At 35.7% G+C, this 13,070-nt stretch overlaps 2 protein-coding genes across 3 annotated transcripts in view; one reads left to right on the top strand and one right to left on the bottom strand.

Moving 5' to 3' along the window:
• LOC104704074 lies at positions 2,159 to 4,363 on the bottom strand. Its single transcript, XM_010420201.2, has 5 exons — positions 4,122 to 4,363; positions 3,920 to 4,024; positions 3,436 to 3,841; positions 3,221 to 3,348; positions 2,159 to 2,833 (listed from the first exon to the last, which is right to left on the bottom strand). Exons 2-5 carry the CDS (start codon positions 3,989 to 3,991, stop codon positions 2,333 to 2,335), a joined length of 1,107 nt encoding a protein of 368 aa, XP_010418503.1. The 5' UTR covers positions 3,992 to 4,024; positions 4,122 to 4,363; the 3' UTR covers positions 2,159 to 2,332.
• Positions 10,917 to 13,070, top strand: part of LOC104704073 (ethylene-responsive transcription factor ERF061) — a 3,000-nt gene continuing 846 nt past the window's right edge. Inside the window, exons 1-2 of one of the 2 annotated variants that reach the window (XM_019228161.1) lie at positions 10,917 to 11,901; positions 12,287 to 12,559. In XM_019228161.1, the coding sequence (XP_019083706.1) occupies positions 11,204 to 11,901; positions 12,287 to 12,559 (971 nt within the window). In that variant the 5' untranslated portion in view covers positions 10,917 to 11,203. The other variant, XM_010420199.2, reaches the window with a different exon arrangement.

Genomic DNA, 13,070 nt, shown 5'->3' with positions numbered 1-13,070 from the left:
CTGCAAGTACCTATCACCATGGAGGATATTGACGCACTGAATCTCTTCTCAACGTCACAATGTCTAATGACCGTGACTATTGTTCTGTCTTTTGAAGCTCTCGAGGATAGCCTCTCAATTTTCCATGATCTTACATGTGCCTCTAGGCTTTCAAGCTTTTGGTTCATACCTCTCTTGGATCCAAAATCGATGAACTTTTTTATTATTTTTTTGGTATTGGGGATTGCCTTGTATTGTAATGTTTCAAACTTTCTCATTTGCTTCTTCTCTGCATTTGTACTGGTTATCCAATTTGAATGAATGAAGGCAAATGTTTTGACAAAAAAAAAAAAAAAAATTAGTATGGAATGGACGGGGTATAAGATACGAAAAATAATTCATTTTGGTATTTGTGATAAAGACATCCACAATTGCTTTGGCATAAATACATATCAAATCAGGATCTAAAGGTGGGCACTAGAGAGATTATATTAAAAGAATCAAAATGAATTGTTTTGGTCAATACCCAAAAGAATTTACAAAAGAAATACTCTTTTATCAATTATTGACACAATATAAACTTAACTATATGCATTATACTGATGTTAGTGATCATGTAGTATTTTGTTGACTTTTGATTTTTTAACATAGGGAGTATTTGGCTGACTTTAGCGTTTGAAGAATCTTAAGTAAATTTACAATGGTTGGTTAATTTAATTTTGATCTTACGTTGACCTAGAAAGCTAAATACGTGCAAAATGATAGATTCTTTCTTTGCATGCTAATCATTTTCACTGATGTACTGTAAATCACATAACAATAATAATAGTTGATCATAACATGCATGGATCACCGATAATCTTGTCAATAATAATTCATATGATTACATTACTAGCTGGTTCTGATAAAATTGGCAGCATGTTTATATAAATTTTAAGCTGAATTACTCGCTGGCAACAATATTTGATCACTATTTCACATGACATTGTTTTCTTTCTTGAAATTGAAATTTCACATGACATTTTTTCCCCGATATATCAACAAAAAGTTATATAAACCGACATTATTGTCGCAAATTCGGCGAGTAAATTAATCTCACTGGTTACTTGGTTAGTAAATAGTTTAAATTAAAGCCACGCGAGAATCACTAATGCAATACAATATTATAACGAGAAACGAAACATGGACGGGTTTAGAAACGAGAATGCACGTGGACGCGTAGGGTAATCAAAGTGTGTCGGTCGGCTTAAAAATTAGACCGGTTAATGTAATGTAAGTCGTTTGGAATTTACTGACCGACACTATCGCGAGATCACGAGAAACAAAACTCGAGGTGGGTGTTCGATCTGGACCGTCGAATAATTGAAGGTCCCACGACCGCTGAGAGGAGCCCATCGAACGTTCCATGTTCAGCGAGACAACAAGGACTCGTGTCGAGTTCACAAGGCGAAGGAGAGATGTCTCTCTTGTGCACATGAACGCACGTGCCCACCTGCCAGCCGAATTTGTGGTCCCCGCCACGTGATCCTTGCGACGTCGTCGTTTAACCGTGCCACGTTGTGGTATCCGGCGGCGCGGCCTCACTTGTGAGTTGTGACGTTAACATTCCCCCGAAGGTTGTTTTGACCGTCTCTCTCGAGTCTTTGTAAACTATAGTATATAAACGTTTCAGTTCAATTGTTTAAAAAATATCGCGAAACATAAATGTGTAGGTAGGTTGTTAGATCTACTTTCACATAAGCTTCCACTAAAAGATATGTTCATGTTGATTTAATTAGATACATAACACACCTTTCATTATAATATGGACAAACCAACAACATGTAGTGATGAAATTGACAATTTGAAAGGCTGAGATCATCTTTACGGGCCCAAATGCACATGCATATATGAGCATAATAGACCATTAAAGCCCAGAAACGAGGAGCTCGTATATTCAAAGACAAGAGGACCCCACGGGAACTCGCAGACAAGCGACAAACTGATCTGTACGCATAACAACATATTACAGATGGGAATGATCTACTTAATTTTTATATTTTCCTATTTATTAGATGGCATAATCTAATTGGTTGAAGGGATGAACAAGTATTTTCCTTAATTAACTACTAATTATTATGGAGACGATTAGTAGTGATGGAAATTGATAACTACTAGTCTACTATTGGCTATGCATATGAAAAGGTGTAAACGAAACAGTTCTGAAAGGTACGTTTGGGTTTCTACTGTACTTAGTACTTACTAGTATACTACAAAAGAATTAAGGAAAAATCTTTAAACGACAGAAACAAAACGCAATTCTGTTAACAACTCTGTGGAATGGAATTGGAAACAAAGAGCAATCAGAGTGAAACTAATCTTTCCAACCTTCTTTACTGAGTCTTCTAGGAGCAAGCCCTCTTGAGGAGACACTCGGTGTCAGCGGCAACACGGGAGTATTCGGCTGTTCTTCGTCTCCATCTCCATTTTCATCGTCCCAATCATCTCCCCAGTTATTGTTCCACCCGTCATCACCACTTTCTTTATCAGATTTTGTCACCACCGCTGGGTTCGAGACTGGCAATTCCATATCGAGCCTCTGGTATTTGTTGTTTCCCCCTGACTTGTTCTTGCAAACATGAATGATCACTGGGATGACGACAAGGGAGAGAACGAGGAAGGAGATCATGATGATGACAATGAGTGTCCGCGGACGGATACTGAGGATTGAAGGACGAGAAACAGAAACTGTATCCTCGCTTTCTGTTTCATGTGATGCTGCCAAATCCTTTAATTCAAGGCTGCAATGGCCTTTGCTCGATGTTAGTACAATGGCGCTATCGTTGGACCCTCCCTTCTTAATAGAAACTTTCACCTGCAAAAGCTTAAGCTTTATATACAGTACGAAGTAGCAACAACATCTCAATCTCAAACTAATAGCAAAATCTAGTCTTGAACAAGTGATTCAAGGGTATAAAGTCTCCATGTCAAAACCATGCTGAGGTTTTCTGTTGCAATCTATCTAGCATAATAAACCAAATGCGCTATCTACTCAGCAAATGAACCCCACATAATAACAGACGGGTCAACTAACATTGAACAATATATGATCAAGCTTCAGTCAGGATTTAACTATATATAAGTATGCTCTTGACTCTGGTACAGAATCAAAGAGCCACGGAATGCATCATACAATAATAGCATTTAACAAAAAATGAGAACACAGGAAGAGATAGATATCTAAACATAAAGGCATTATTACCTTAGTGTCTTCGTTTTGCAGGAGCTGAACACTGTTCTTCTCTAACCGGACAAAACCCGGAGCAGCTATAGTTACAAGCAAAGCCCTTTTTCCTTTGTTTTGGATTAAGAGTGAGAGATCAGGCGCATCTGCACAATAATGAGATGAAGCTCAATCCCGAGAACCAAAAAGATGTCAATAAGTATAGTCATAGGGAGATTGAAGAAAGGACTCACCGTTACCAGGAACTCGGAGACAAGCGACAAACTCATGTTCCTGATCAGTACACATATTAGATGGATCACATTCTTCACCATGAAACCCTTGTTTCTTCCTTGAAGAGTTGCTCACAGCCTCCTCCTCATCCTCCTTAGTGGTTTCACTTCCATCACTCGCTACCTTCCCTTGTTCTCTCTTACCACTAGTAGTAGTAGTAGTAGTATCTCCACCATCAATCATCTTAGATCCATCACCCAAGAGTGTCTGTGTACTATCATCACTGGTCGAGTTTTTGGAATCATGTATAATAGTACTCTTGGAATCAGCAGTAACATTGTTATCAGCAGACCCACCAACAAATCTACTAGTAGTATCCGTCAAATTGGAATCTACTTGTGCCCGATGATGATGATCTCCATTAACCTAATTTCAACAAATCATAAACCTCAGATTTCCCCCAAAACAAAAATTCAAATTAGGGCTAATTTGAGAGTGGCTTACCTTAGTAGTAGTCGTAGTATCAACGACGAAAATCAAAGCTATACAGAGAAGCAAAACGAGATTCAACTCCATGTTTTGAGACTCACTCTACTTCAAAAATTCCATCTGAAACTCATCAATTTTCGCCAAAATCAAGCTCCCACTGTGTTAATCAATCATCTATTAGTATCAGCAAAGAAGAAAGGAAGAGATCAAAACTGACCTAGCAACAAATATTGAATCGGATTCTTCTACTGATCATCAACTACGAATCCGTATATGTGCTCGGATTTGTAGCTACAGAAGATTTTGGTTCGAGAGACCTACTACTACTACTACTACTACTACTACTACTACTTGTGAGGAAGACAAAGTGAGTCCGTCCACGGTCCACCACACCACACCACACCAGAGCAGAGCAGAGCCGAGCCGAGAGAGAGACTCTCTTTTTGACTTTAGCTTCTCTCTCAGTTTCTTCCTTTCAAACGACACCGTTTTTTAGGTTTACTCCAAACGCTACCGTTTTGATGATTTTCATAAAACAGCATTATCAAAATTAATCAGGAGAATGATATAGTATTATATTGGGCCGGTTGAGATTAGAACGAAGTCTTATCAATCAAAGCCCAATTTCATATTAATTACTCTTTTTAACTCCAAAGTTTAAAATTACGTGATATGTTATCATTATTTTACCCGGCTAAACAATCTTTGCGGGCCTGTTTGACTTATTTTTAGTTCAAATTTACATTGGTGAACTTGTTGTGGACATTGGACATGTCAAATTTTCTGTACCGCACTAATTATGATTATGTGGCACGGCACCACCATAATTTGAATCTTAAAAGTTATTTTTTTCATATATATAAAAAAAAAAGATGCACAAATTATTCTTTTAGAAAGCACGAACCTTAATTATCAAACTGTTAAGCTGGTGAAACGAGTTTACTTTATTTCAAAATATCTACATATCATTAGAAGGATGCCAATTACGTAATTTATTTTGAAAATATTTATACAACTGAACAGTTCTTATCCGAATATATAATTTTTGTCACAAAATAAAAACATAAACATGAGTATTCGAATTATAATTGAGAAGCAAATACCAACGGGAACGTACCAACTAGACAACTAATACCTGCATGGGAAGAAAAAAAACCTTTTAAGAAAATTAAATAGGACAAAAGTCAAAAGCTTCACTTGGTGTCGGTACTGAATTCGCCACCTGTCTCGTCAATGGACAAAGTCAACTTACCTCAATTATAGGGTACGTAGTAGTGTTAGAATTTATAATCGGATAGGGCTTGCATGTTTAATTTAATTAACAACCTAAAAGAGAAGAGTATAATAAAATAAAAAGTTTTACAATGCATAGTCACGCTATAAAGTTTCAATAATGTTTTTGGGAAAGATATACAAAGAGTGTCAATTATTTGAAAGCAAAGAGAAAAAAAAAATGAAAGAAGGTCAAACCGACCGGGTCCACGTCCAGCTCCATTCTATCTTAATTATTGAAGTTTTTGATTATGAATCAAATTATATTCTGTGGAGAACGAAGACTAAGTCAGCTATACGAAGTGATATAATCAAGTTCTTTGTTTATGACTTGGTTATTTTAGATTCGCTATCCGACGTGGTATTTTTTTTGTTTTTTCCTAAACAAACTATTATCGACATAATATGTGCGTCATGTAAATAGAAAAATCAATGCCTAATTAATTCGGTACATGTTGATAACACTTAATAGTTGACTATTTGTGAAATACTAAGATTTGATCTGGTCATACTACATATTATTAGTCTATTACTGTCATAGGGTGCATGTGAAATATACGTTGTCTTTAGCATTTTCTTAGCTGTGTTTATTTACGTACGTATGCTTGAGAAATTTCAAGCGTCTACTATTAGGGATAAGAGGGGACCTCATACGTATATGAGCACACGTAGATTAGTACAAATAATATGGTAGGAAGGCAAGATCTATCGAGGGGTCGAAGATTAATCTCTCGGGGAGAATATATCTTATAGGTAGAATCTCCCAAGTATGCAAATGGGCCATATGCAATATATCTATATCTATGTGATCAAAGAGATAAAGCTGAGTAATTCTGCGCTTGGGAAGAATTAATCCCTGACCTAGATCAACAGAATCGATCACACCACCTCATGGTTATGCAACATTTGTTGAGTTGAAAGAAATAGATGTATTAATTATTTACGCAACCCACGTTAATAATTAGGGAGAAATGTGTGAATATTATATATATATATATATATATATATTTTTTTTTTTCTCTTTTTGTTGTGTAAATTAAGATCGACAAATACTCATCTTATATATGTTCTAAGAAAGTTTAGGTATTCCATATAATATATAGGATATAGCTAACATAAATTAAACTAATTATATAGATACATAATATATGTTAAAAGTCTAATAGTGTTATGGTCCACCTAGCCGTCAAAGGAACGATATTCGTCACAATGTCTACTATCCGTTGAATAATGTCACATCTTTAACCCATACAATAGGATCTTAATAATACGCATATACGTGTCGTAACATAAGCTATTATATGTATAAACAATATGTATGCGTTTGTGTAGTGCGGAATATCCTTATTATATAACACATATATAATATATGTATATATATATATGGCTTGGTCGGTAAATTAATTGCGCTCAATACTTCGGAGAGTATTTAAATTTAGTACTCAATTCCCTATAAGTTGCAAAATACATACGTCAAAACCTTCAATCGGTAATCGTATGAGGTCCACAACTTTTCACGTAGATGTAGGTTTATTTACATTGTTGAACTAGGTAGTTGCTTTTATAAAACTAATGGAGTTTTTTAAAGGAAAATGATGTTTATGTTGTTATATGTCTATAGAATCATGTCTATGTGTAGTAGTTATCCAATAGAATTAAGGCAAGTAGGAGCAAATAACATCTTTTGTTGTAGTCACTGGCTTTTAAAAATATACATACAAAATTCACCTTTTTAGCATTCTAGGATTTATCCGTACGATTTTATACGAACTTTTTTTATATACACCCTATAATCATATTATAGGAGTATTATAATACTCCAAATCGTGATGCCTTTTAGTACCACGAAATCTTAACTGCGTTTTGAAAGCTTTTGGTTGATTAGAAAACTTTGTTAGGAACACAGTTTTGACCTGTTGGTTTGAACACATATGTTTTCTTTATCTAACAATATATAATCAATGAGCTGAAAATATTTTGTAGATACTTATGATATTCTCAACGTTACTGAACGAACCACGTGACCCGAAAAAAAAGAAGGAGCAACGTTATTAAAGCCATATATTATATACCAACATCATCAAATATCAGATGTAGAAACAATGGCATCAGCGTGACGTCAATTCCCGTTGATATTACGTAAACAACGCCGTTGCCGTAATTAGAAACGTAGCGTGGCGAGATGATATCGCGAGTGACTGATCTGGAGAAAGCGAGATCCGTTCTTTTTTAGGGACCTCAGAAGGAGACAAAGTTTGGTCACGTGTCGACTTCAGGAGCAGTGGACCACTGTTCTGTCGGCGTCGTGTTTCTAAGACATACGCTAATAACGACAAAACACTACTTTTTCGGTGTCTAAAATATATGTTATACCCCTGTCTTTTCCTCATATCTACTGCTATTTGCCAATCGTTCTTTTAGACCAAAAAGGTCGACGACGCAGTTACTTTCACACTGTGTTTGTCACACACTTGATCCGGATAAGATTCTCAACGCTGTTTAATTTGCAATATGGGCACATTTGCCTCTTTTGCTTGTGTACCACAAGTTTTTGGTGCTCTTCGATCGGCTTCTATTGTTCATATACGAAAGCAACTGATACAGTTGACGTTTACGTGCAAGAAACAATGATGTTGTCTATTTGTATTATTTGCTTCTAAATCCTTCTTTTATATTGAAACAAGAAACAAAGTAGAAAACATCACAATTTGCTTACTACTTATTCTCTGCCAACCACACTTTCTATATTAATTCTATAAAGTTATTTTATGTATTATTCTAAATAATTAAACTGTGATTATATGTTTCATTCACTACCAAGATAGAGAGAGAGATACCAGCTATATATCCCTGTCTTTAAATGGCCTCAAGTACTCCACATGGGTTTCTACCAGTTTTTCTTACAATAATTAATTCGTTGGAACCTTTTTTTTTTTTAGCCTTTAAAAAAATGAAAGTTACTGTTAATCTTTCCTAACAGAAGAATGCCCAATCTGGATTGGCTAAACCGAAACAATATATATGGTGGTAACTAACTTCTGTAAATTGGAGTTGCCTCGTTCATTGTGGAAGATTTTTAGAGATTTCTTTCTTTCTTTTTTTTATCCGTTAGCAAAACTGCAAAAGCGTACAAAACTGACCTAGATTTGACTCATCGCTACATGTTTTAACTCAACCCCTGACTAACTAGATTAGGACATATATATGATCAAATTGGTTTTACAATTTCTGAGTTGATGATTTGACATATATAGTTTGTCAACTTGGATAACCACTATATATATATATATATAAATGTTAAACTAATTTAAATTATTTTTATGAACAACTGGTGTAACTAAGTCTCATCGGCTCGTATAGGGAGACATATGCATATACAATCTTTTTTTTATCCTTTATTACAAAATATAAACAAAAAATCACACCGAAAGGTAACATGTGATTGGCGGTGTGATAACTTTTTGGATTTATTAGGAATGGACCAGCCCCGAGATATGTTCTAAAAGTAATATATTGACTGTACGTGTCATTGATCACACACCTATATCATATATGTACACTTCTCAATGTAATTAACACGTACTGATTTTGGCTAACACTGCACGTACTAAAAAAAGACCCAACTTATAAACGTATGGTTGCGACCCATACATAACTCGTGACCCTCCAAATTACATCTTTTAGTGAACTAGATATTTTAAAATCTAGCTTGAGTCTAGAAGAAGACTTTTAGACATTTGATACAAATTGAGTTTACCCCTGTCGAGAAGGAAAAAGCTATAAATTGATTTTGGCAAAAAGTGTAATTTATAGGTTCAACATAGGGTCCTTTTCCCACAAGTAAAAGCTTGAACGTTACTATTTCATTTATTTTAAAATTTGCCGAATCTGGCTATAAAGGAACAATAATATTTTATTAGATATATAAGAAGAAATCAGTATACGTAATTCGATTTCTTGATGATAGGAAGATCTGAATCTCAAACTTAATAATTATAAATTATGCAATAGTCAAAAAGAAAATATATGTTAACCGTAAATTGATTTTTGATTTTGAACAATGGCCACATTAGGTTATTATCACTTTCAAACCTTATTTAATGTGAATATATGAACTCTATATGAACGGAAGTTATCAAGTAATTTAAGAAACAAATGTGATTTTTTTTTTTTTTTTGGGGGTGAAAATGCATATTCTGTTGCAAATAAACATTAGTATATCGTGCTCTCGTTGGTCAAGAAATTTGGAATATGGGGTTTATATCATTTTTATGCATCTATTAAAGAAAGTATAACGCAGAGATCCCTTAATAATTGTAGTTTGTGCAGGCTATGAGAAGATGGAGAGAGAATGAGACGCAACTAATCAGGGCGAGAAGATGAGGCGTGGCAGAGAGAATTTATGATTCGACACGGACCTTTTAAAACAGAAGTCTTGGCTCTTCCTCTCTTCTCTCTTACCTCAATAAATTTTAAAAGTTTTTCGTGGGGACTACACCCAAACAAAAAACAAATTGAAAGGATTAGAATTGACTCAAAAGAAAAAAAAAACTTGCAATTACTATGTGAAGGGTGTAATGCGAGAAGACAGAACATGTTTAATTTCTTCTGTTTCTACATCAAATGCGTGTTCATTTAATGTCATATCTTATATATGTAATGGTCAAAACGGTGTCGACAAAACTATTTTCCGACGATACTAGCTAGTAGCTAGGACAGTTTTAGAAGATATAATTTCTGACTAATTTAGATATATTAAAAGTAAATATGGACTTTAGATATAAATATACATCATATCTTATTATCAAAAAACAAAAATAAACATCATATCTGACTAATTTCAAAGTAAATATAATCGTATGTTATCATTTTGTATCTATATATATATATATATATATCATAGAAGGCATCATTTAGACAAGTTGTGTTGCATTTTGTAATTTGTACGATGGGTAATTAGAGATCAGCCTGCCGAACCCTCAAACTTTCTTTTTCATTTGTACCCAAAAATTGATGTATTACAAGTTCACTCTTACGTACGTAAAATAGTATAAATGTTGTATTAACAAGTGTGAATCTATTCCATAAAAGATGTGTGAATGTAAAACGTCCACCTTCAGTATGAAATACAAATTGACATGAGTTTTGCTAAGGCCATAATCAAAGCTACCCACCTTGTCATTAGTAGAAATTTTTCTATTTAATGTTACTACACATCGAAACTTGAATATTACTTATTCTGTTTGAGCATAAATGAAATATATATATCGTATAGAACTATAACCAAAACAGTTTTAGCTTTCTCCTACAGTCCTACTCCCACAACATATGTCTACACTTAACTTTTAAGAAATAGTCATATTTATCTAACTCCGTAATGTACATTAAATCGTTTATACCTTGTGACAATTAGATATAAATATTCGTCCTAGGCTGTTACCTAATAAAAAAAAAGTATTTGAACATAAAGCGAGAAAAACCATAGAGTAATTATTTTTCATGATCTATAGAAGAATTTGTGCAAAATGCATATCGATAACATTCTCATATAGAATATCATGAGTGTAGTGCTAAGTGCTTATAATTGTCATGATCTGATTAATAAATTCTAAAAATTGTGGTTGGAAATATTGTATACTATATTGTTTACCTTAAAGTAGAAGTATTTTATTAAAATCATGATGAAAATAGTTTGGCAAAATATATATATTTTTTTTTAAATACAAAAATAAAAAAAAAAGTCAAAGAAGTCCATGTGAAATCTGTAAAGCAACCTTTCTAGTTTGTTTTGCTTCTCTCTAGCTAAGTCTATAAATATGTACAACCTCTTTCTTTACTTTTTAAAAACCCATAAACCCATTTAATAGATCTTAAAACAAAAAAACAACAATTCTACCTTTCTTTCAAAACCACCAATCTCTTTTAATCCTCTGTTTCAATCTCCTTTTGATCAATCATCAAACACAATTGTTAGGGTTTCTTTTGTTTTTTGCTTATACTTCAAGAAACGTCAAGTTTAAAAAAAAAATGGAAGAAAGCAATGATCTTTATCAGACAAATTTCAGCCCTAGAATCTCAGAGATCAGAGCATCTCTGTCTCAGATCATATTAGGAGGAGGACCAAACACACTCGACTCCATCTTCTCACTTCTCACACCTTCTTCCTCTGTAGAATCCGCCACAACATCATTCAACACTCTCAATCCTCCGCCACCGCCGCAGCTCGGCTCCTCCGTCTATCTCCGGCAACGAGACATCATCGAGAAATTCCACCTTCAAAACAGAGCAATCTCCGCTCCTCCTCCTCCTCTGTTTTCCTCATCGTTCGATCATCATCAAACTTCCGAGCTAATGCTCCAAGCGGCGGCCGGGACTCCAGCGGAAGCTTTCGCCGCTGCGTTAGCGGCTGGGAGGACGACGAAAAAGAAGAAACTTTACAGAGGAGTGAGGCAGAGACACTGGGGGAAATGGGTTGCGGAGATAAGATTGCCGCAAAACAGAATGAGGGTTTGGTTAGGAACTTACGACACGGCCGAAGCCGCCGCTTACGCTTACGATCGCGCCGCCTATAAGCTCCGTGGAGAATACGCTCGTCTCAATTTCCCAAATCTCAAAGACCCGAGTGAGCTGCTCGGACTCGGAGACTCCTCCAAGCTTATAGCTCTCAAGAACGCCGTCGACGGGAAGATCCAATCCATTTGCCAGAGAGTCAGAAAAGAGAGAGCAAAAAAGAGCGCCAAAGTGAGCAAAAACTCGTCGGCGACTGCAGATTCTTCATATTCTTCATCACCGGAGATTATATCATCGTCTCCGGCGACGATGACTACGACCGCGGTTAACTCAGAGGACAGTTACTGGGTTTCGCAGATGAGGTTGTGCAACAGTGAGAATAGTTCTCCGGCATCGGTTTCGGTTTCCGATGAAATTCCGGCAACGACGGCGACGGCGGCGGAGGATGAAGACGCGATGATGGGAGTGGACACTGATGGGTTTTTACTAGCGAGGATGCCATCGTTCGATCCAGAGCTTATTTGGGAAGTTCTCGCCAATTAAACCGATACACGAAACTGTTAATTTTTGATCAAAACTGCAACAAACAAACAACAAGANGAAAAAGAGCGCCAAAGTGAGCAAAAGCTCGTCGGCGACTGCAGATTCCTCATATTCTTCATCACCGGAGATTATATCGGCGACGATGACTACGACCGCGGTTAACTCAGAGGACAGTTACTGGGTTTCGCAGATGGGATTGTGTAACAGTGAGAATAGTTCTCCGGCATCGGTTTCGGTCTCCGATGAAATTCCGGCAACGACGGCGGCGGCGGCGGCGGCGGAGGAAGACGCCATGATGGGAGTGGACACTGATGGGTTTTTGCTAGCGAGGATGCCATCGTTCGATCCAGAGCTTATTTGGGAAGTTCTCGCCAGTTAAACCAATACACGAAACTGTGAATTTTTGATCAAAACTGCAACAAACAACAACAAGAAGAGCAAAACACTTTGGGATTAGGGAAAAAAAAAATGATGAGAAAAATTAGGGTTTTAGGCGTGAATTTTAGGGTTTTCAAGTTGTTAAAATCGTTTGAAAGTTGTTAAATATACGTAATTAGGGTAAAATCTGAAGCCTCGTGGTTTTTGAAAGAGGTTGTGAAAGCTCCTTTTTTTTTTTGAATTTCTATTTTGATCATTAAGGACTTTCCTATTCTGATTGTACTTAGAACAGTTTATATGTTACAGTTTTATTTTTAATAAAATTATTAAGATTGGGTAAAAGCTTCTAGAGAGATTTTTAAACACAGGTGTGAAGTGAAGTTAAAAAGAAAAAATAATGAAGTTTGGGGAGAAGCAATTAAATAAGATTGGTGGGGAAGGTAAGAGCTGAGAGAAGAGAAGC

This window comes from Camelina sativa, chromosome 7, assembly GCF_000633955.1.
Source record: "Camelina sativa cultivar DH55 chromosome 7, Cs, whole genome shotgun sequence".
Classification (NCBI taxonomy): domain Eukaryota; kingdom Viridiplantae; phylum Streptophyta; class Magnoliopsida; order Brassicales; family Brassicaceae; genus Camelina; species Camelina sativa.
This window is presented reverse-complemented; position numbering and strand designations above follow the sequence as displayed.

Excerpts from the sequence above, each read along its gene's own strand:
- LOC104704074 (XM_010420201.2), bottom strand. The coding sequence starts at position 3,991 with ATGGAGTTGAATCTCGTTTTGCTTCTCTGTATAGCTTTGATTTTCGTC. Across the intron at positions 3,349-3,435 it reads TCTCCGAGTTCCTGGTAACG|ATGCGCCTGATCTCTCACTC; the intron begins GTGAGTCCTTTC and ends ATTATTGTGCAG. Across the intron at positions 2,834-3,220 it reads TGCAAAACGAAGACACTAAG|GTGAAAGTTTCTATTAAGAA; the intron begins GTAATAATGCCT and ends AAGCTTTTGCAG.